The sequence below is a fragment of the Lactuca saligna genome, chromosome 7, assembly GCF_052625555.1.
Source record: "Lactuca saligna cultivar CGN05327 chromosome 7, ASM5262555v1, whole genome shotgun sequence".
NCBI lineage: Eukaryota > Viridiplantae > Streptophyta > Magnoliopsida > Asterales > Asteraceae > Lactuca > Lactuca saligna.
This window is the reverse complement of record NC_136423.1, coordinates 1,971,514-1,992,336: the sequence shown is the minus strand read 5'-3', so window position 1 is coordinate 1,992,336 and position 20,823 is coordinate 1,971,514. Positions and strand designations below refer to the sequence as shown.

The window sequence follows — 20,823 nt, the reverse complement described above, 5'->3', positions numbered from 1 at the left end:
AATTCGCATTTATACATTAAAAACTTCGCATTTTCATTCAAATTCTTCGCATCTTGCATCCATCCGTCTTTGAGTTCATTCGCATTTCATCGCATTAACTGAGAAATTAATCAGTTGTCTCATATTCGCATTTCAGTTGTTTGAGAAACCCAGATACGAACCCAAATGCGAAACCCACTAATTTCAAATGCGAACCAACCAAAAATCATCAACCACGTACTTGTGTCACCAAATGCGAACTGAATATCACCATTAAATTCTCCTCGCATTCTATAGATGCGAACACAATCCAGATCTCCGACTCCAAGCTTGCGAAATCAAAATCAATTAACCTCAAACAAATCGTGAACTTCTTATGCGAACTGTTTTGACCCACAAAACCAAATGCGAACTCAATTCTTGTCATATGCGAACTGATTTCATAGATGCGAACACAATTGATTTCATATGCGAATCCACATCCATCGATATGAAACCAATACCAGTTACAAGCAATTAGTAGCAACCATCGATCCTCTAATTTTCAATTACTCAGCCTTCGCTTTTCATACAACCCGTCGACCCTGAAAAATCGATAAACACCAAATGTCTCATTTTTAGATCGATTTTCTGATTAAATGTCATATTTGAAGAATGATCGATTTTCTGATTAAATGACCCCATTTTGCGAAGTTGGACCACTTATATTATTTCTTGAAAAGATCAGGTGCCAAATGCGAAACTCTAAGCTTTCTTCCCCAATTCGCATTTATACATTAAAAACTTCGCATTTTCATTCAAATTCTTCGCATCTTGCATCCATCCGTCTTTGAGTTCATTCGCATTTCATCGCATTAACTGAGAAATTAATCAGTTGTCTCATATTCGCATTTCAGTTGTTTGAGAAACCCAGATACGAACCCAAATGCGAAACCCACTAATTTCAAATGCGAACCAACCAAAAATCATCAACCACGTACTTGTGTCACCAAATGCGAACTGAATATCACCATTAAATTCTCCTCGCATTCTATAGATGCGAACACAATCCAGATCTCCGACTCCAAGCTTGCGAAATCAAAATCAATTAACCTCAAACAAATCGTGAACTTCTTATGCGAACTGTTTTGACCCACAAAACCAAATGCGAACTCAATTCTTGTCATATGCGAACTGATTTCATAGATGCGAACACAATTGATTTCATATGCGAATCCACATCCATCGATATGAAACCAATACCAGTTACAAGCAATTAGTAGCAACCATCGATCCTCTAATGAGGAAACAGTTTCCTATTCGATTGTGCTTTGCAATGACAATCAATAAAGCTCAGGGACAAACAATTCCATATGTAGGTATCTATCTTCCAGAATTTAGGCTTATTATTGTTTTTAGGGATTATACTGTTCCTTGATGCAATTACTTAAGGTTGGTTTTTTCATGCATTACAGAGGTTTTGTTATATTTGTTTGTTTTATTTTTTTCTTATTAAAGCATCGCACTTTCAATGTATAATGCAAAGACATCTAATGTTGTATTCAAAGAAGTATTTGGAAATTTGTGATTTGTAAAAATTATTTAATTAGAACATTTCATTAATGATTTCTTTTTGGTATTTTGAGTTCAATTACACACTTATTCAATAAACTTTTCACTTATATGTGTTGTATTATTTTAATAATTCGTTGATGTTCGAAATTTTATATTATTTTTTTCAAGAAACCCGTGTAACACACGGGTATTACACCTAGTATATTATATAAAAAAAATCATTTGGTGCGCATGATAGCCTCACCCGCTAACAAGACGGAGGTCAATCGAACGTTTGCCGGCTCTCACTTTTTCCACCCTTTTTCTCTTTATTTCTAAAACCAACGTTGTCCCGCCTCCCCCACACACACTACACACACTACACAGACAGAGTTTCGAAACCCTAGGAACCCAGAAACAAAGGGGATAAATAAAAGTAATCGGAGAAGAAGAAGAAGAAGCAAAAGATATGCCTCGTGAAATCATAACACTGCAAGTAGGACAATGCGGGAACCAGATCGGAATGGAGTTCTGGAAGCAGCTTTGTTTGGAACACGGTATCTCCAAGGACGGCATACTTGAAGATTTCGCTACTCAGGTCACTACTTTAACTGTATCTTTGGTTATGCTTGGTGGTTTAATCAGTCTCATTTGACTCTACCTTAAGTTAGTGCGTATTATGTTGAGCAAATGTCATTTAAAAGAGCGATCCCGGTGGACCATTCGTGGAAGATGGTTCTCTTTCCCTTGCATTTCGCGAAGCGGTTGTTTCTATGGAAATTGAGCCCTCGGAATTTGTGCGAGTGTCATTGTACTAGAAAATTAAGTGAAAAACGTAAGTGTGACCATTTTCTGTGTACAAACTTGCTGCAGGGAGGTGACAGGAAAGATGTGTTTTTCTATCAAGCTGATGATCAACACTACATACCACGAGCATTGCTTATGGATTTGGAGCCTAGAGTGATTAATGGAATCCAAACCGGTGAATACAGAAATCTCTACAATCACGAGAATATATTTACCTCAAAGGAAGGAGGCGGTGCAGGAAACAATTGGGCCAGTGGATATCATCAGGTTAGCAATTAATTGGTTTGTTGTGATCACATTATAATTCTCAAATTTCAATAATGATTTTTTTTTTTTTTTTTTTTTTTTTTGGCAGGGTAAGAATTTTGAGGAGGATTTGATGGACATGATTGACAGAGAAGCAGATGGAAGTGATAGTCTTGAAGGATTTGTTTTATGTCATTCAATTGCTGGAGGAACAGGCTCAGGTTTTGGGCTTTTACTTACTTACCTAGGGGCTAAGGGCTGGTTTTATGAACTTGATACACAAAGAAATTATTAAACTTGTTATTTGTAGGTATGGGTTCATACCTTCTGGAGACTTTAAATGATCGATACAGCAAGAAACTTGTTCAGACATACAGTGTCTTCCCTAACCAAAACGAGACAAGTGATGTGGTGGTCCAGCCTTATAACTCCCTTTTGACTCTGAAACGACTCACACTAAATGCTGACTGTGTTGTTGTTCTTGATAACACTGCACTTAATAGAATTGCAGTAGAGAGACTTCATATACAAAATCCTTCTGTTTCTCAGACAAATTCTCTGGTTTCTACTGTAATGTCTGCGAGCACAACTACACTGAGGTACCCTGGTTATATGAACAATGATTTGGTTGGACTTCTTGCTTCTTTGATCCCAACACCAAGATGCCACTTTCTTATGACAGGGTATACACCACTCACAGTGGAACGCCAGGTATATACAAATATTTTTATTAAAATTATTATTATCCAGGTGATGTTTAAATTGCTGTTGTTATTCGCAGGCTAACATGATTCGAAAAACCACAGTATTGGATGTGATGAGAAGGCTTCTTCAGGCAAGAAAATGTTACAAGTTGCTTTAGTGAAGCTTTTTCATGGGTGCTAAAAATTGTATGTTTTGCAGACAAAGAATATCATGGTTTCATCACATGCCAGGACAAAAGAAGCTAGTCAGGCAAAATATATATCCATACTGAACATCATTCAGGGAGAAGTTGACCCTACTCAGGTCAGTCAAGTCAAGTCAACATACTTTTTTGCAATCTACAGTTTTGGTTGCAATTGACATTGTGAGATGCTTCATGTTTGTTTTTTTTATTAGGTTCATGATAGTTTGCAGCGGATACGTGAAAGAAAGCTTGTTAATTTCATTGAATGGGGCCCTGCTAGCATTCAGGTATTTACAACCAAGTACCAAATATTTATTGTTTTTAAAATTCTGATGTTGATTTTTTTTTTTTTTTTTTTTTTTTTTTTTTTTTTTTGAACAGGTTGCTCTTTCAAGAAAGTCTCCATATGTTCAAACTGCCCACAGGGTAAGATTTTTATAAATTGTGGGCTTTATTTGTGAAAGTGATGGAGTGGTTATGGATATAAGAATGAATGAAATGTGTGTGGTGTGGTTTTTAAGGTGAGTGGGCTGATGTTAGCAAGTTACACGGGAATTCGGCATCTATTCTCAAAATGTTTGAGTCAGTATTCTCTCTTAAGAAAGCGACAGGCCTTTCTTGACAAATACAGGGGTTTCCCTTTGTTTGATGTAAGTTACTGTTACTGTTACTCTCTTATTTCTTATTATTAATACCTGCATTGTTTCTTGTATCATCTTACTTTCTTATCAGGAAATTCTACTTTGAAAAATCTACCCATCATAGCACTAGCACTGAAAATTACGTTTGTCATGGAATACTCTTAAATCTATCAACTTTGCCTATTCCATTTATACAATTAATTTTTAGGACATTGTACTTGTAAAATTCCACCCAAACTACAATTCTATTAGTATAATAATAAATAAACAAATAAATGAAAGTATATGTTGGTATTTCTTGTATTTTAACCTAACCTAACCTTTTTTGTATACTTATTGCAATCACGTGGGGGTATTATTTGGTACAGGACAATGATCTTTCTGAATTCGATGAGTCAAGGGATGTAATTGAGAGTTTGGTTGATGAATATAAAGCATGTGAATCCCCAGATTATATAAAATGGGGAATGGAGGTATATATTCGCTGCTCTAATTATTTAATTTTATAGTTTATTTTTGTCAGTGGCTTTTATTTCATGTTTAATGTGTTGTGTTATTCAGGATCCTGATCATCTCCTAACAGGGGAAGGAAGTGCTACAGGGACAGTAGATCCAAAATTAGCAATGTGAACCAACCATGAATGATTATGTAAAAATGCTGCAACAACATTTTGTTTTGTTTTGTTTTTTTTTTTTTGCTTCTAAAAAATGATGTGTAGTATGCATCCCATCTTGATTCGTGTGCATTAAAATGGAGATTGTAAATCTTATGTGTGGGTGTGGGTGTGGGTGTTACATTTGACGTTGTGATCTTTTGAACACTTTTTGGCTTTTGCATGTCAGATTGGCTACCTTTGACTACCATTTTTACATAAGCTTCTCACTCCGGTATTGCAACAATAAACATTTTTTTTTTACTTTTATCTCAAATAGAACAGTAAAATTAATGAGAACAAGAATAATGTCATTTCATAAGTAAATTGGACCAAAACATATAAGCGGTGGATTCAGGGTACCTAAGAAACCAACAAGGGATTATATTGGCAATTTTTTAGATACAGTTTTGCCTTAAAAAAAGACAATGATATATTGATTCATGTCACATCCAAAAATGGGTGTTAAACCTTCACATATCGGTGAAGATTATTTCAAGCGGATTGCAATGCAAGAGTGGGTTAATTGGTTGGGGTTCAGCCTTGCTCCATTTTGTGGTCCCAGCCCATGTGGAATAGGGGCAGGGTTCAATTATACAAGTCTTTTTATGCAGGCATGCTCATGGCTGATGCTCGTCTCATGCTGTTGTCCTTTTGGTCGTTGGCATCATCCATCTCATCAACTTGTCTTCTGTTTTCTACCTCTATGGAAAATTCAGATAAAGCTACTACTTTTTTTGGAATATTATACAATTTATCATTATTGCTTGAAACTCACATCATCATAATGCATAGTTCAATTGGGTGGAGTTGACATTCAATTGAATAAACTCAACCATAAAGATCAATGGAATTTTTTTACATAGATGTTTCATTGAACTTTTGTATGGTTCAATGCCTTATAAGAGAAAATGATAAAGTTGTAAGAAACTAAAATAATAATGTAGCAATCCATTAAATTATATAGAGTTGGGTTCCAGATTATTGTGTTTCCAAACATGTTTCTGTGCTCGAGATATTTTCAGAAATATGTTTTATTTCTCAAACTTGAAACCATGTAATTATATGATTAGATTTTTTCAATGAAATGTTGGATGGACATATAGGTATGTTACTAAATATTTGTACAATGATATATATATATATATATATATATATATATATATATATATATATATATATATATATATATATATATATATATATATATATATATATATATATATTCATTCTAATAGATTAAGTCTATTCTTAGACCATCTCCGACACACAATATTATTTTCTGTACCAATTTGTTAGTTGTAAAAAATAGTAGAAACTATAAAACCGATAAATTGAACATATAAAAACCAAACCAAACTAATGATAAATCATTGATTTAATAATAATAATAATAATAATTTATAACCGAACCCCGTTAGATATTTTTTTTTTTTTTTTTTTTTTTCATAAAGATATTAAATATTTTTTAATAGGATACCTGTCTGTCTCTGACTCTGCTTTCCATGTATATAATAACCACCCCTTGAAACACACACACACACGCACACGATTTGAGCTCTGAATTTCTAGGGTTTTGATTCGAGTAATTTGTGTGATTCTCCTCCGATCCGTGGAGGGGACCGACGTAATTGGGTGATTTACTTCGTTTGGGAATTCGCATTGTTGATTTTGTCAAAACAGAGAGTAATGGCGGTGAATCGGATGCTGTTGGTGACTGCAATGGCGGCGATGTTCGCGGTGTGTTTAGGCATTGTTTGTCCAAGTGTTGGAGCTCAATCGATGGCACCTGCTCCTGCGCCTTCTAGCGATGGTAAACCATTCCCTTTTCCTTCTGCTAACAAGTTTTCTGCTTACAATTTTCTCTGATATTCATTGCTGCGGTTTTTTAAACACAGTTGTATTGTTGATTCAAATCTGTTTTCATCGTTTATGGAAAGAAAAACATTTGGTCTTGTGTTATTTTGAGCTAGTTTACCTCAACTACTAACAGCCTGTTTAGCTCTGTTTTCATCGTTTTTTCCTTTTCAAAGATTTTGTTCAAAAATTTTGAATTAATTTTCTTCTCTGATATTCATTGACGCTGTTTTAAATGAATTGATGGTTGTTTTTACAAAAAGATCTGATATAGGCCAGCTGTGTTTCATTGTTTGCGAAAGCAAAACTCATTCAGTTTTGTGTGTGATTTGGAGCTAATTTACCTAAACTGCAAGCAACCTGCACTAGCCCTAACAAGTTTGTTGTAGTTTTTTTTTTTTCTTTTAAATTGATGATTATTGTTTAGTTTTGGACCTTTTTTTTTTGTTATTAACGCATAGATAATTGGCAAAGCAACCAGCTGTTCAGTGTATACAATATACACTTTCTCTTTTTATTCGATTTCTTGTATCCAACATTACCACAATTCAGAGCTGCCACATTCTCCGAATAAAGTTTAGGTACATGCTATACTTTAATGAAATTGGATTTGTAATTGTAGGGACTTCGATTGACCAGGGCATCGCATACGCATTGATGATTGGCGCATTACTTCTAACCTACCTTATCCATCCATTGGACGCCTTCCCTTATGGTCTGTTTTGATAATTTCGGATTCATGAGGTGGCTTTGCTTCAGATTATAATTATAATTATGATTATTACTATGACAAATGCAATCATCTAGTTTTATTCTTGATCATTCACTGAATCTTGCTTGGTATGTGTGGTTTTATTTTTATGGATTTGGTGGACAAACAACATGACTGTTGGGCGAAAACTGAAAAATGCAAAACTTAAAACAGAAACCACATAACTCGGGATCAAATCAAATTAGTTCTGAAGTGATATCATCGTCACAGACAGAACAACGATTGTTAGTTTCATTTGGCTATTGTTATTTTCATGTCTATGCAAAGTCCACATTCATAAATTTTGATAACATTTACATGTTTTGGTTGGTTATTGCTTTACTTCAAATTTTAAAATTCTTATTTACTTATATTTTATTTTCAGTTATGATTTAAAGAAAAGTAAAATTATTTTGTTGTTATAATTTAAAATTCTTTTTCTTTATATTAACTTTAAAGAAGTTAAAACATTACAAAAAGTGCACCTGTCATGTCCGCTTGATCGATAAAAAGTTGCTAGGATGGAGGCTTCAAAATTGGTTTCGGGCAGTCAAAAAATGTTGTATGGTAACAATATATATATATATATATATATATATATATATATATATATATATATATATATATATATATATATATATATAAGAAAAAGACTAGGTTCCATTTTTGATAATATATACTAGATAGATAGATAGATGAAATTGTTTATTTTCATGAATCCGTCCATTCTAATGGATTGTCATCAACATATTTACATATATACTCCTTAACAAATCAGCAATGAAGGATTATAGTTTACTAGAATCAATGAAACCCAAGAGATGGTGGGTCTGATTTTGGGCAGGCATTTGGAATGTAAGTAAATTATCCAAGAAACACACATGTTGAAATACAGAGGAAAGATGGCATGGTTTTCTAGTGTTGTGTTGTGTAGGTGTGTAGAGCATACTTGACAAGTTCATAAAAGGACACAACAATCCCAACAGAAGGACCTGTGCGTCCAACACGAGGACCAACTCCTGTGAAAAGTCCCTTCATTCCTCCATCCCTGTCCCATCAAATCAAACCAAACCAACCTTCTAATCAACAAAACGAAAACTAAACACATACAATAGTTACATACATACACATACAATAGTTACATACATACCTCCATATTTCCACCAGTGTCTGTCTTGTCGTCATCCTCAATGCTCGGACTCTATCCTTCTGAAAATGTCATTTGAACTACATACACATTAGTATTACCAACATAAATACATAACCACCAGCTACATACAAACATGTTTTTTTAATGCTTACATAAACATAACATATACCTCTATTTGACGCCGAGTCTTTGCAACATCTAACGGACATGTGGAGGCACCCGCAAGGACCCCAGCAACAAAACCAGCAGCAAAGTTTGCACCAACAACAACACCGACACCACCACTTTCATGGCCCCCCCACATTCCTAGTATCCGTCTCCTCACCTGCACAAACACAAAGGAAGCTTCTGAGGTTTTAAACCACCAATTTATATATATATATATATATATATATATATATATATATATATATATATATATATATATATATATATATATATTAAAAAAACTCTTACTTACTGGTTCCAGGGTAGCCCAGCAAACCGCAGAAAATGGAACATCACGGGATAGTTGTGCCCCGAGACCCGTCCATAAGAACCGAAAGCTACGAAATGCTAATAATATAATTTATTCAAATTCAGCTGAAATTTTCAATAGATACATATCAAGCTGCTCCATCAGTTAAAAGGTGTGGGTATACTATATATGTTTACAACTTACACCCTCTTAACTTCCTTAATTTAAAATAAATAGGATTGGATTAATGCTTTATTTATGTAACAGTTTTTGACTTTTGTTAATATATGGGCTAAATGCAAGAATTCCAGCGTTTTTTCTTATTAAAACATATTTCTACCCAACTAATAACACTATTATACCATTGTACCTAATTATAGCAGTGAAAGTATAAATTCCTTAACGTGTAAGTAATGTTGCACCAAAAGTAGAATGCTATAATAAACAAATCGATGGAAGCACAATGCTATTCCTTGCATTTAATCCTCAAAATATTTGCGATCTATGATATTAAAAAAAAAAATGATAAAAAGAAAAAGTTAAGCCAATACATTGAGACCAGCTTTTGACGTATTACCACAAATAACTTTGATTCAATAGTTTATGAAAGTACATTGTTATCTCTTGCATTGAACAGAAGTAACTCACAGCTATGTAGGTTTGTGTTGGTGTCTGCAGAAACAACCCCAACTAGCGTCTTCCACACTCCAGGAAGCTTTGTACCATGTTGGGCATCTTTAAATGCCTATTATCATTATAAATAAAAACAATGGAAAATGTTAGTATAAAACCAAAATTATATAAGTTATGATATAATAATATTACCTGCATACGAGTTCTTGCAAGTTCAACAGGGTAACAAGTAACACAAGCCAATGAACGGGCAACAGAGCCTGCAACTAAGGGGACATAAGGTGTCACACTTGGAGCATTTTGTGATGTATATGCTTCCATATAGTTTCTCAATATATCATAACAAGGCATGTAGATACCCACCTAATAATATTAATAACAACCATACAACAATTATACAAAAACTCTAAACCAATCCATCTTTCACAAACACACACACACACACACACACACACACACACACACTTGTTACCGTGGGTACTGCCAATGCTAAACTTGCGTTTGTGCCTCTCCAAAGTCGGGAAAATCCTTCCTCATGAATAACTTTCTGGAACACATCTAGAGTGCCTTTATACTGTGGGAAACGTTTTGTATCGTGTAACATCTGATAACCAAATTAACACCGATTAAATTCTAAATCAGACACACACTTGGAACAGCACGTAAAAAAGTTTGATCAGGACGAAGAAGAAGGTTTAATGTACTACTGTGTTTGGTTCAAAACGACATGTGGAGGGGAGATTCTGATATGGAACACCAGCAGCCTGAGCCTGCAATCTAGTCTGCATAATCAGGCAATACACGAAGCCAATCAATTCTCCCGATCAAATGATGGAAACCAATACAATTGGCATCGAGATCCACAACCAGAGTATTGTAGAGGTCGACAATGAAATTAGAACTAACATGTGTAAGGAAAATAATCGAGGAAGAAGAGTACCTTTGCGACATCGAGAGGATTTACTATAACTGCAGATAGAAAAGCGGCTCCAGCGGCGGCCAACGCCCTTTCTGATAAACTCAAATTGAAATCAGGCGACGAAGACTTTGTCTGATTCGATTGAAATGAAGAAGAATTTTGACTGGGCATATCTGCTGAAAGTTTTTCTTCGAATTCAACTTCAGATGATGATGATGTTATGCCTTTGAACAGCTACCACATTCCTTCAATTGCTTCTTTCGTTCACATGAATGGAGATGAAGTGTTTGATTAAACACCACGAAGAGGGAAATTGTGGTGCTGTTGAATTGGTTTTAGTTTCCATGGTGAAGACGGTGGAAGGTGTTAGAACGACCGAGAGCGTGATTCGTAGCGTGGAACAAAAGCCACCAACATCGTATGTATGTATCTCTATTAACAAAAAAAAAAAAAAAAAAAAAAAAAAAAAAAAAAAAGGGTACATCTTCACAAACATTGTAATTATTTTTATAAATATAGTGTTATAAAAACAAAAAACAAAAGCAAAAAATACTACTTGTGATATTTTGATCTACTTAACAAATATTTTTAATTATATTTCTTTTATAAAATTATTTTCTAAAACATAGTTAAGAATTAGTTCAATCACCAAAATAAAGATCACTGCCGAAGATGATATTTGTGATGATGACGCCTTCTTAGAAATAGTGATATGTCAACCAAAACATCGTTATTTTGAAGAAAAAATTTGCAAATGCCATCTACGATATCACATGTTTTTCTCAATGAATATACAAAAAAGAATCAATTTTTTGAAGTTTTTTTCAAGTTTTCTTTTGTTATGGAAATGGTCTTTGAAGATTTCTAACACAAAATAACCTGATTTTTTTTAATAGATAAAACATACGGTTTATAGATGTCATCTACGGACTTTATAGAACGCTTGTCTTTCAAAATGACGTCGTTTTGGCCGGCACATTATAATTTTTGAAATGAAGTTGTCATTTTGGAGATGTCATAATGATTATTTTGTGATTAAATTAGTACTTGACTATTTTTTTTGGAATATGGTTGATTAGATTAGACATGTATCTTTTTCTCAAAAATATACTACTATAACAAATAAATAAATGATTAAAGAATATTAATGACCACAATATTACATGAGTCTCACATAAATAAAAGAAATAATGAGGATGTAAGAATTAAAATGGTTGGCAGCTCCTACCATATGGTTGGAAAAGTTGTTTCGGTAGAAGACCCTCGAAGAAAAAGTATATAAATAATAAAATTTTATAATCACGCCCACCCCAAGTGGTCCTACATAAAAATCTCCGAATACAACGAGTTAGTGCGAGATAAATTAAAAAAGGTGCGTCAGAGAAAAAAGACTAAAGCCTCCGTAATCTACACGTGACGAGGGTTGAAGGTTAGAAATATATTATGTATAATGTATAATATACAAATAGTAGAAACAGATACCAAAATAATCCCTTTAGGAGATAGTAGGAGAATATTGTCCGACAAGCACAAACAAAAATGGAGAATCTATCGTACACTACGCCAATACTACTTTGATATCTTAATTCTAAGACTCTACATTCTCTTATATGAACTTGTATTCTTCAAGTCAACCATGAAGTTATCTTCGCATTTCCTTCTCATCAGACTTCTCCTCACACTTTCGATTGTAATCATCTCCACTTTTCTAACAATAGAAATTTGTTGTCTTCTATCTACATCACAAATTACCATAATCTTCCAACCCTAAGAATAACATCTTGAGAGCATTGGTTTTTCCATTTTTTTAAGTTTTGACAAAAAAAGTAAATGAGCAGAGATGGTTCCACTATGGTGCTCATCGTGACACCGGCAACCCCTGTTTTTTTCGGATACAATGTAAAAAAATTCGAATTTTTCGTTTTTTCTATATTTGTATCACTACGTAAAAGGAAAAATATGCTACCGGTAACACCTACTAGGCAATCCTGGGTTTATCCTGTAAATGAGTTTTGCGTGTTTGTCGCATGCCTTCTCCAGCATGACAAAAATGCCCCATAAATGTTCCACACCACCTCGTGAAGTTTTTCATATTTTCAAAAGCGAAATTGTATTTTTGAAAAATTGCATCTCTTTCATTCGATTAGTGTAATGGTTTTAAAATTTACTCTTTAATACTTAGTAATGCTCATATATTTATATTGTACAATGCACCTAACCCATATATAACTTTTATTAGAAATGTTGCATTGTTAAAACTTGAATGCAACCCTTAATATAAAAGGTTGCATAACTAGATTATCTATCAATATCAATTAAAAATGGAATGAATTAAAAATTTAATAGATGATCAATTTATATTATTTAAATATAATATCAAAGATTATTATTATTGTTATGAATATTTAAAAATTATATTTTCTACAAATATTTTTTCCTTTGGTTATTTACAAAAAAACCATTTTTAATTATTTTATTAATTTCATTTCCTTCTCAATATAATTATTTTTTCCTGCTAATAAACTTGAAATTTTTATTTCCCACCTAATCAAATGATATATCTCCAAATTTCAACTTTTCAAAGTATTATACGTACCCTACCCAAGTTGTAACACCCCGTTTACAATAGAAGAATTAAATAATAAATCCAGAACTTCGAGAATTAATTTTTGTTATTATTTTATATTATTATTGTCCAAAATCAATTGATAGTTAGTGGGGTGTTGGTTTCGGGAAGCCAAATGACAAGGATTGAATCTCCAGGCGTTAAAATGTAATTTCAGGATTTATTTTGAAAAGGAGTTAATAAGTTATGATGTGTTTGGTACGTATTGTACTTGAATTGTAAAGAATTATGAAAGGTGGGGGTTATTTGGTAAATATTGGATCAAAGTTGAAAGGATTTTATGGAGTCAATGGCTAAATGGTAATTTTAGGACTTAATATGAAAGGAAAGGAGAAGGAGGGGTGGGTTTTGTCAATATGGATCCTAGTTTGAATGGAGAGGGTATAAAGCTGTTCCATTGCCTCTCAAACCCTAACCCTAGAGCGGTCGTCACCTTAAACATCCAGCCGCCACCACCTGACCCTCCGTCTTCAACTTCGGCGCCGCTACCCCCGTCTGTCGAGTTGCAAACCATCGTTTGCTGGAGTCGTTGAGTACTGCCACCACAACAGTACAACCCATGCTGGCTGTGACGTCGTGAACGGCCGGAGAAAGCCCCACCGAGGACGAAGGCGCTATTGTACCTACGATGTCGAAGACTGACAATAACCTCTTCCTTGGGTGACGTCACACTATATTGGAAGTTGGAAGGGCGAAGCTGTCACCGTGGTTGTTGTTGTTGTACTCCCGGTTGCAACCTCTTTCTATTCATCGGTGCTAAGCCTAGCCGTGCATGTCGCCACCACAACACCTTTCTATTCTCCATCTCGTTGTAGCCATGGCCACCGTTACCGTCGCCACTCTGAGATGCTTAAGAAGTTGTTGTAGCCGGACGTCGTGAGTAGTCAAGAAGAACCACCATGGTGACTGGTCTCTGTCAATACTGTTGTCGCCGCCCACCATAGGTGAGTGTTGGGTTTATTTTCCGAGAAAATAGGATGAGTGTGTAACATAGTGTGTACGATGTAGCAATCATTGTCCGAAATCTAGAAAGAAGTCACCACCAGCACCGTGAGGTGGTGGCTGCCACCATCTACCACCGTCGGCCACCACAAGGTGGTTGTGTGTGTGTTTAGTGTGTGTTTAGCTTAGTGTAATAGAGTAGGAATAATCAAAAGAAAACTCAAAAACCACCACTGTAGGGTGGTGGCTGTCGCCTCCGACCGCCGTGTTGGGTGGCGGTGTACTTTGCATGTGTTTGGATTGCTTTTGGGATACTTAGACACCATTGGACTAGACCCCTAACCACCATCGTGAGGTGGTGGCCGCCGCCGTGAGCCGCCATTGGCCACTACTACCCAAGGTGGTAGTGGGTGATGCGCGACTAATGAAATCCTAGTGGGCCTAACGAAACCCTAATGGCCCCAATGAAGCCCTAATTGACATAAAAGCCCAACCATGTGACTAATGGGCTGGTATTGGGTTGGAAACCCTAATTAGGGTTTGGAAAACCCTAATACCATGAAACCCTAATTTTGGGATTTATCGAGACCGCACAGAAGTTATTTATTAAACTTCAAATATTAATTAATAATCATGTGCAAATTAACCTAAGGAAATATTGGACTTAATGGATTAAGTCCTTAATGAGTTAAGTAAGAAACACTTAACCCTAATCGTCGTGTCATGTGAAAACCCTAATTTCACTTGGTCCTTGAGTTGGGCCTTCCTATTAGGCTTTGGTGATTGGACTATTGATGGGCTATCCAAGCACAAGTAAATGGACCAAAATAATGGGATGGGCTTTAGGGAAGGGCCCATGTGAGATACTTGGGCCTAATTTGGAAACTTGGGTCATAAATAGGCCATAATTGGGCCTTTATGATTATGAGATATGGGAGCATTTGAATGACAAGTATTTGGACCAGAATAGGTGGTTGGGTCTTAAGGTAAGGCCCATGTGAAAGGTTGGGCTCAATTTGGACCAGCAGCTGTAGTTTCATCCGCGGGACTTCAGCAGTATCAGGTGAGTTGTCCTCACTATACTAACAGGGTCGAAGGCACCAATGTCGGCCCTTTTCGGATTTGTATCCGAGTTCATTGCACATTATGCTTTATGATATGTATCCTGGTTATAAGATGGTTACTATGCTAGTAATTTGTAGATTTGTATGCTATTTGTGCTTGCTGGTTATCATCCATGGAGTGCCCTTTGGGACTGTGAGTGGTCATGTAAGATAGCCTGAGAACTCTTGGCCTAGGATCTCGTGTCTGTTCCTTGTTTGGTTGTGGCTCTAAAGTAGGACTATCTGTCCGGGTGGCTATCTCACCTATGGTTACTTATGGTTACGCATTCTATGGGGGTTAGCTGGTAGCGGGATTGTATATGGTTTGAGGATTAGTAGGTAGTAGTGAGTTGTATGATTGTTGTTGCATGTATTATGTGCCTACTAGATCATGATTGTTTATATGTCAACATATTGTGTTTGGTTAGGTTAAGGCGGTCCTACTTTGTGCTGAAGTCCAACAGACCCAGGGCAGATCAGATAGACTGTAGGCCCTAGGGGCATATCAATCAGGTCGAAGGCCCGAAGAACGGTCTAGATAGGTTGAAGGACCGGGTGGGCGGACCAGACATGCTGAAGGTTCTGAGAGTGGGCCAGTGAGATTGCAGGCCCGGTAGGGGCAATTCAGTCTTATGTAGACTCTATATGCATGTTGTTTTGTATTTGTTTATATGATATGATTATATCTATATGTCATTGGTATTTTGGGGGGACCCACTAAGCTTCGGGATTACAGTTGTTGATTATGTTTCAGGTACTTCTGAGGATCGCGAGAAGGCGAAGGCATGATCATGCACCTCCTTATATTTTCATGATTTGATTCTGGGGATACTCTGATTCTTAAACTATTTTGAAAACAAATTTTAATAACTTAATGGTTTTAGATGTTTTAAAAAGTTTTAAATTGGCTTGAATTTTATGGTTGTTACACAATTACATCTGCTCGTTCAAAGTTTCAATTGCTAACTATTTGGCTACAAACCGAGACTCCTCAACCCTAAGTCATCGTTTATCTATTGAGGGCATTCTATTACAAGGCATCATTCATCTCTTTCCCAGAGTTGTCGTTCATCTCCTAGGGCGTTGTTCATCTTCATACTAGTTCCTCTTAGTCCTAACTTATTGACCGCCAACATTAAAGGTAACCGACCGTCTCTATCTATCTCTTTCTTTCTCTCACACACTAGAACCGATTCAAATTCACAAATGGATTTGATTCCTTTAACTGTGAATCTTGACTCTTTCAAATAACCTGATGTCAGGTAAAACATTCAGACTTGCTTTTGATTCACTCCCACTCTGATGGTACTCTCTTTACCATTAATATATTGTCTTCCTCCATTTTGTCTTCCTCCATTTGAAGCTTTAAAAGTGTATTTTTAAAGGCCCTAGGATCGAGTCTAACTTTAGTTAGCATTCTTTGTATGACTTTTAGTTAAATTGTCACATATTGATAATATTTAGGCTTAATGATTGGTTATTATTAAGCCCTAAAATGGATGGTGAAGTTAATATTTCTTTTTAGTGATCGTTCTGTGATCGAGTATCAATTTAAGGAAAGTAAACAAAATAATATTAAATTAAGATTTATTTTATATAAATTTAATTGTTATATATACAGTTAGAATGAGTTGTAGTATAGTTGGTTAAATATTTAAAATTTACCCAAGAATATTATGTTCCAATCTTTTATGAATAACCAAAAAATGATTTGATGGAGTTTACTAATATGTGGTTATGTGTGGATACAAGGAGAAGGTTGTCGTGGTTTTAGTGAAGTCAGTGAAGTATCTAATAAGTGTTTTGTTCAAGACTTATGAAACATCCCAAAAATACGGTCCAAAATTTCATTTTTAAAGGATTAATGAAACCATAGTAATCCAAACATCATATAAAACCATTAGTCATGTATCTCAAAATATTATAACACCTGTCAAAATATACCAGAGTAAAACATCCTAGGTTAAACTTCTTGGTGTGTGCCATGTAGTCATCCCGAGCTATTACCTCTGCTATCGGAAGTACCTGAAACCAAAACTTAAAACTGTAAGCACGAATCTTAGTGAGTTCCCCATACTACCACATACCCTACACATAATCACATACTGCAAACATTAGGCCTAGCCCGCTACATCGGGCCCCGCTCGATATCGGATGAATCTGACATCAAGCCTTGCTCGGTATACATATATGTTTCTACTAGGCCCCGTCTGCTTTACACACACAAACAATAACATGTAATCATACTAATACATAACAAATAATCACTATACTATAACTGCTATTCTTAAGGCCCTTCCTATCTTGGGCCCCGCCCCTGCTCTGCTACTAATAAGATATGTAACCCCGTCCACACTCAGCTCGTGATGAGATACGGTCCCCTGCCCACACTTATCTCCCTACCAAGCACATACAAGTATCACATAGACAATAAGTATAACTAAACATACACTACTGCCTCGGGTACCACCCGACATAGAACCCTGGCTCGGAAACATACATATGACTCTTCCTCGGGCCTCTCTCATCATTGGACCGAAATCCGGAACATATAAGCTGCATCGGGCTATCCCCGTCATCAGATCTAAATCCGGTAAACACTAACATACATAAACGGACCAACATTGGTGCCTTCGACTCATTTCTATTGGAGAAAACTCACCTTACAAACTGACTGTAGAACCCTGCATATAACCCCTGGATGCTAGCTAGCAGATCCCCGAACTGCTGATCTCTCGACTCCCCGAGCTACCGTTATCCAAAACTAACAGTCAGTGCAACCAATAATTCTACTTAGGGTAAAATAACCCTTTTACCCCTACTCTAACTTGGACTATACACAAGGCCCAATTCCATCTAATCTTTCTAAGTCCACTAATGGCCCAATTTGCTAAATTAGGCCCAATCCCTCTAATGGGCCTTATCCTAAGCACAAACATATTCTTGGCCCAATTTATCTGACTTTTCATGGCCCACTTAAGCGCAAAGACCCAAAGCCCACTACTTGTCCCAACCTGAGGCCCAAAGCACACCAAGCCCATAACTGATGAGTACGCGAGGTGTACTCCTCTGTACGCTAAGCATACTGGCTAAATGGCGTGTACGTTGCACGTACCTGCATGTACGCCCAACGTACTCCCCTGTTAAGTCACTTTTCCCATTAAGTGCTTATTAATCCATTCTAGAAGCTACAATCACATATCCAAGTCCTTACTAACATCTTAATCCATAAAGTTGATTACTTGGTACTTGCAACCCACCAAATGAGCCCAAACATGAAAACAAACTTCCATGAAAAGGGCTAGATCTCATGCATGGTTACAAGTGAACCCTAAAGATTGAAACTTTACTATTTATAGGGCTCAAATGACACTAAGGGTGGAAACCCTAGACCTAGGAAACGAGTTGAGTCATAAAGGTTCATTCTTGGGACCTAAAAGGCACAAAAACCCCATTAACATAGATCTAAGCATTCTTAAGGAAAGTTTCAGAATTTATACCTTAAAATGATCTGAAATGGAACCACAATCTTAGATCTACTGCTTCCCATTTGATCTACCACTTTTCTATACCCTTCATTTGCTTGAAAAATGGTCTCACAACACCAAGATGCTCTCTAATGGCCTCCAAAACTCCAAGAACACTCAAGGGAGGATTAGGGTTTCGTGGTGGCTGTCTAAAGATGAGAGGGAGGCTGATATCTAGGGTGTTATGTTCTTTATATAGTGACATACCCTAAAAATTAGGGTTTAGGGACTCTGAGTGTACGTTGGGCGTACGCCTCTTTGCACCGGCGTCCATTTGCCCTTATACATTGGGCGTAATCCAGCTTATGCTGGGCGTACCTTCACGCCTACCACCTTGCATGCATGGTACTTACTTGCCAAACATTTCCATTTAAGGACCAATTTTTCCAACAACTTCAAAGTACTATAACTTCCTTGTTCTAAGTCGCTTTCGACGAACTTTATATTCATGAAAAGGTGGTGGGAAAACCTACATTCCTAGCCATACCTCCAAGTTTAAAACCTTCCAAATAAACCCAAGACCCATAAAAGATCGAATCACCCTACCCTTTGGCTTCCAAGATCATAACCAGGTACTTTCAAAACTGTGTGTTACAACTCTCCCCCACTTAAACTAGAATTCTTCCTCAAAGTCTTCTGCGGAAACATATCTCAGGTAATTCTCATGGGTTATAATACCCACTCCAAGCCAGCCTGAAAGCTTATAACCGTTCTTATACAACTCTTAAACTTTTCTGCTCAGTTCGATCCCCGAAAGGACCGCTACACTTGACCTCCTAAGGTCCAACCATTACCTTGCGCGGTCACTGGCCTTCCCAAGGAAACTTTCCATAAGCAGCAACCTTTTATATCTCTGTGTGGAACAACCCTTTGCTATAATTAAATATCCATTCACTCCTAGTGTTATCTCTTCGTTGCTACTTACTGAATGCTTCCTCTTATCACGTCACGGTGCTGAACACCCAACCCAACGAATGGATCAGATAATCCTTCGAGTAAAAGATTCATTCCTGCAACGGTTAGACTCAGACGAGAGCTGCGCAACAAAATCGAATCCTTCCATCTGAGATTATTTGATCCCGCTGTGAGGGACTGGATCAACCATTATCCCTTCTTGGTTGACCACGTGACCCAAGAATTGGACTTCTCGAATCCAAAAATCACATTTGGAGAACTTTGCATACAACTTCTCCTTCTTCAATACTTCTAAAATTCCCGCAAGTGTCTGCCATGCTCCTCTTGGCTTTTTGAGTAAATTAGAATGTCATCAATGAACACTATCACAGATTTATCTAGGATCGGTTTACAAACCCTGTTCATTAAATCCATGAATGCTGCTGGAGCATTGGTTAATCCAAATGACATAACCAAGAACTCGTAGTGTCCATATCGCGTTCTGAATGCAGTATTCTTGATATCATGCTCTCTTACTTTCAGTTGATGATATCCTGACCTTAAGTCGATATTTGAAGAATAACGTGAGCCTTGAAGCTGATCGAATAGGTCATCAATTCTTGGCAATGGATATATATTCTTTATCGTTGCCTTGTTCAACTCTCTGTAATCGATGCACATTCTCATTCTCCCATCCTTATTCTTTACAAACAACACCGGAGCTCCCCATGGTGATGAACTAGGTCTAATGAAACCTTTGTCCAATAACTCCTGAAGTTGCGTCATCAGCTCCTTCATCTCCATTGGTGCTAATTGGTAAGGTGCTTTTGCTATGGGCATCGTCCTTGGTAACAAGTCAATATGGAATTCTACTTGCCGATCAGGCAGTAATCCAGGAAGATCTTCGGGAAATACTTCCGGATAATCACACACCACCGGAATGCTTTGCACCTCCTTCTTCTCTTTCTTAGCATCAATTTCGAATGCTAGATACGATGTACATCCTTTGTCCAAACACTTTCTGGCTTTCATCAATGAAATGATTCCAGAATTTACTCTGCGTTTATCTCGATACACCATAAACAACTCTTTCCCAGGCGAGTTTACTTTAACTATCTTCTTCTTGCATAATATCTCGGCGTCATTGGCACTAAGCCAATCCATTCCTAACACAATGTCGAAACTGTTTAGTTCGATAGGCAATTCCTCGTGAAAC

The 20,823-nt window shown here is 36.5% G+C and overlaps 3 protein-coding genes across 7 annotated transcripts; 2 read left to right on the top strand and 1 right to left on the bottom strand.

Moving 5' to 3' along the window:
• The first annotated feature begins 1,872 nt into the window (after positions 1–1,872).
• LOC145005481 (tubulin gamma-1 chain) lies at positions 1,873–4,970 on the top strand. 2 transcript variants are annotated; one of them, XM_078964566.1, is made up of 11 exons: positions 1,873–2,110; positions 2,386–2,586; positions 2,675–2,786; positions 2,876–3,276; positions 3,347–3,400; positions 3,469–3,573; positions 3,667–3,741; positions 3,836–3,880; positions 3,976–4,104; positions 4,464–4,568; positions 4,657–4,865. In XM_078964566.1, exons 1-11 carry the CDS (start codon positions 1,982–1,984, stop codon positions 4,723–4,725), a joined length of 1,425 nt encoding a protein of 474 aa, XP_078820692.1. In that variant the 5' UTR covers positions 1,873–1,981; the 3' UTR covers positions 4,726–4,865. The 2 variants fall into 2 exon arrangements, with proteins under 2 accessions (XP_078820692.1, XP_078820691.1); XM_078964565.1 differs by lacking the exon at positions 1,873–2,110 and having other exon boundaries at positions 2,230–2,586; positions 4,657–4,970.
• A 1,298-nt stretch (positions 4,971–6,268) lies between these two features.
• Positions 6,269–7,427, top strand: LOC145003819 (arabinogalactan protein 20-like). The gene is made up of 2 exons (XM_078962730.1): positions 6,269–6,561; positions 7,228–7,427. The coding sequence occupies exons 1-2, from the start codon at positions 6,438–6,440 to the stop codon at positions 7,329–7,331; spliced, it is 228 nt and encodes a 75-aa protein (XP_078818856.1). The 5' UTR covers positions 6,269–6,437; the 3' UTR covers positions 7,332–7,427.
• Positions 7,428–8,019: 592 nt separating this feature from the next.
• LOC145005224 (mitochondrial carrier protein MTM1-like) lies at positions 8,020–10,925 on the bottom strand. 4 transcript variants are annotated; one of them, XM_078964286.1, is made up of 9 exons: positions 10,537–10,924; positions 10,301–10,378; positions 10,062–10,200; positions 9,789–9,862; positions 9,612–9,708; positions 8,967–9,061; positions 8,676–8,831; positions 8,507–8,565; positions 8,020–8,404 (listed from the first exon to the last, which is right to left on the bottom strand). In XM_078964286.1, exons 1-9 carry the CDS (start codon positions 10,684–10,686, stop codon positions 8,272–8,274), a joined length of 981 nt encoding a protein of 326 aa, XP_078820412.1. In that variant the 5' UTR covers positions 10,687–10,924; the 3' UTR covers positions 8,020–8,271. The 4 variants fall into 4 exon arrangements, 3 of the variants coding, with proteins under 3 accessions (XP_078820412.1, XP_078820410.1, XP_078820411.1); XM_078964284.1 differs by having other exon boundaries at positions 9,789–9,959; positions 10,069–10,200; positions 10,537–10,923; XM_078964285.1 differs by having other exon boundaries at positions 9,789–9,959; positions 10,069–10,200; positions 10,304–10,378; positions 10,537–10,923.
• Between the last annotated feature and the right edge of the window lie 9,898 nt (positions 10,926–20,823).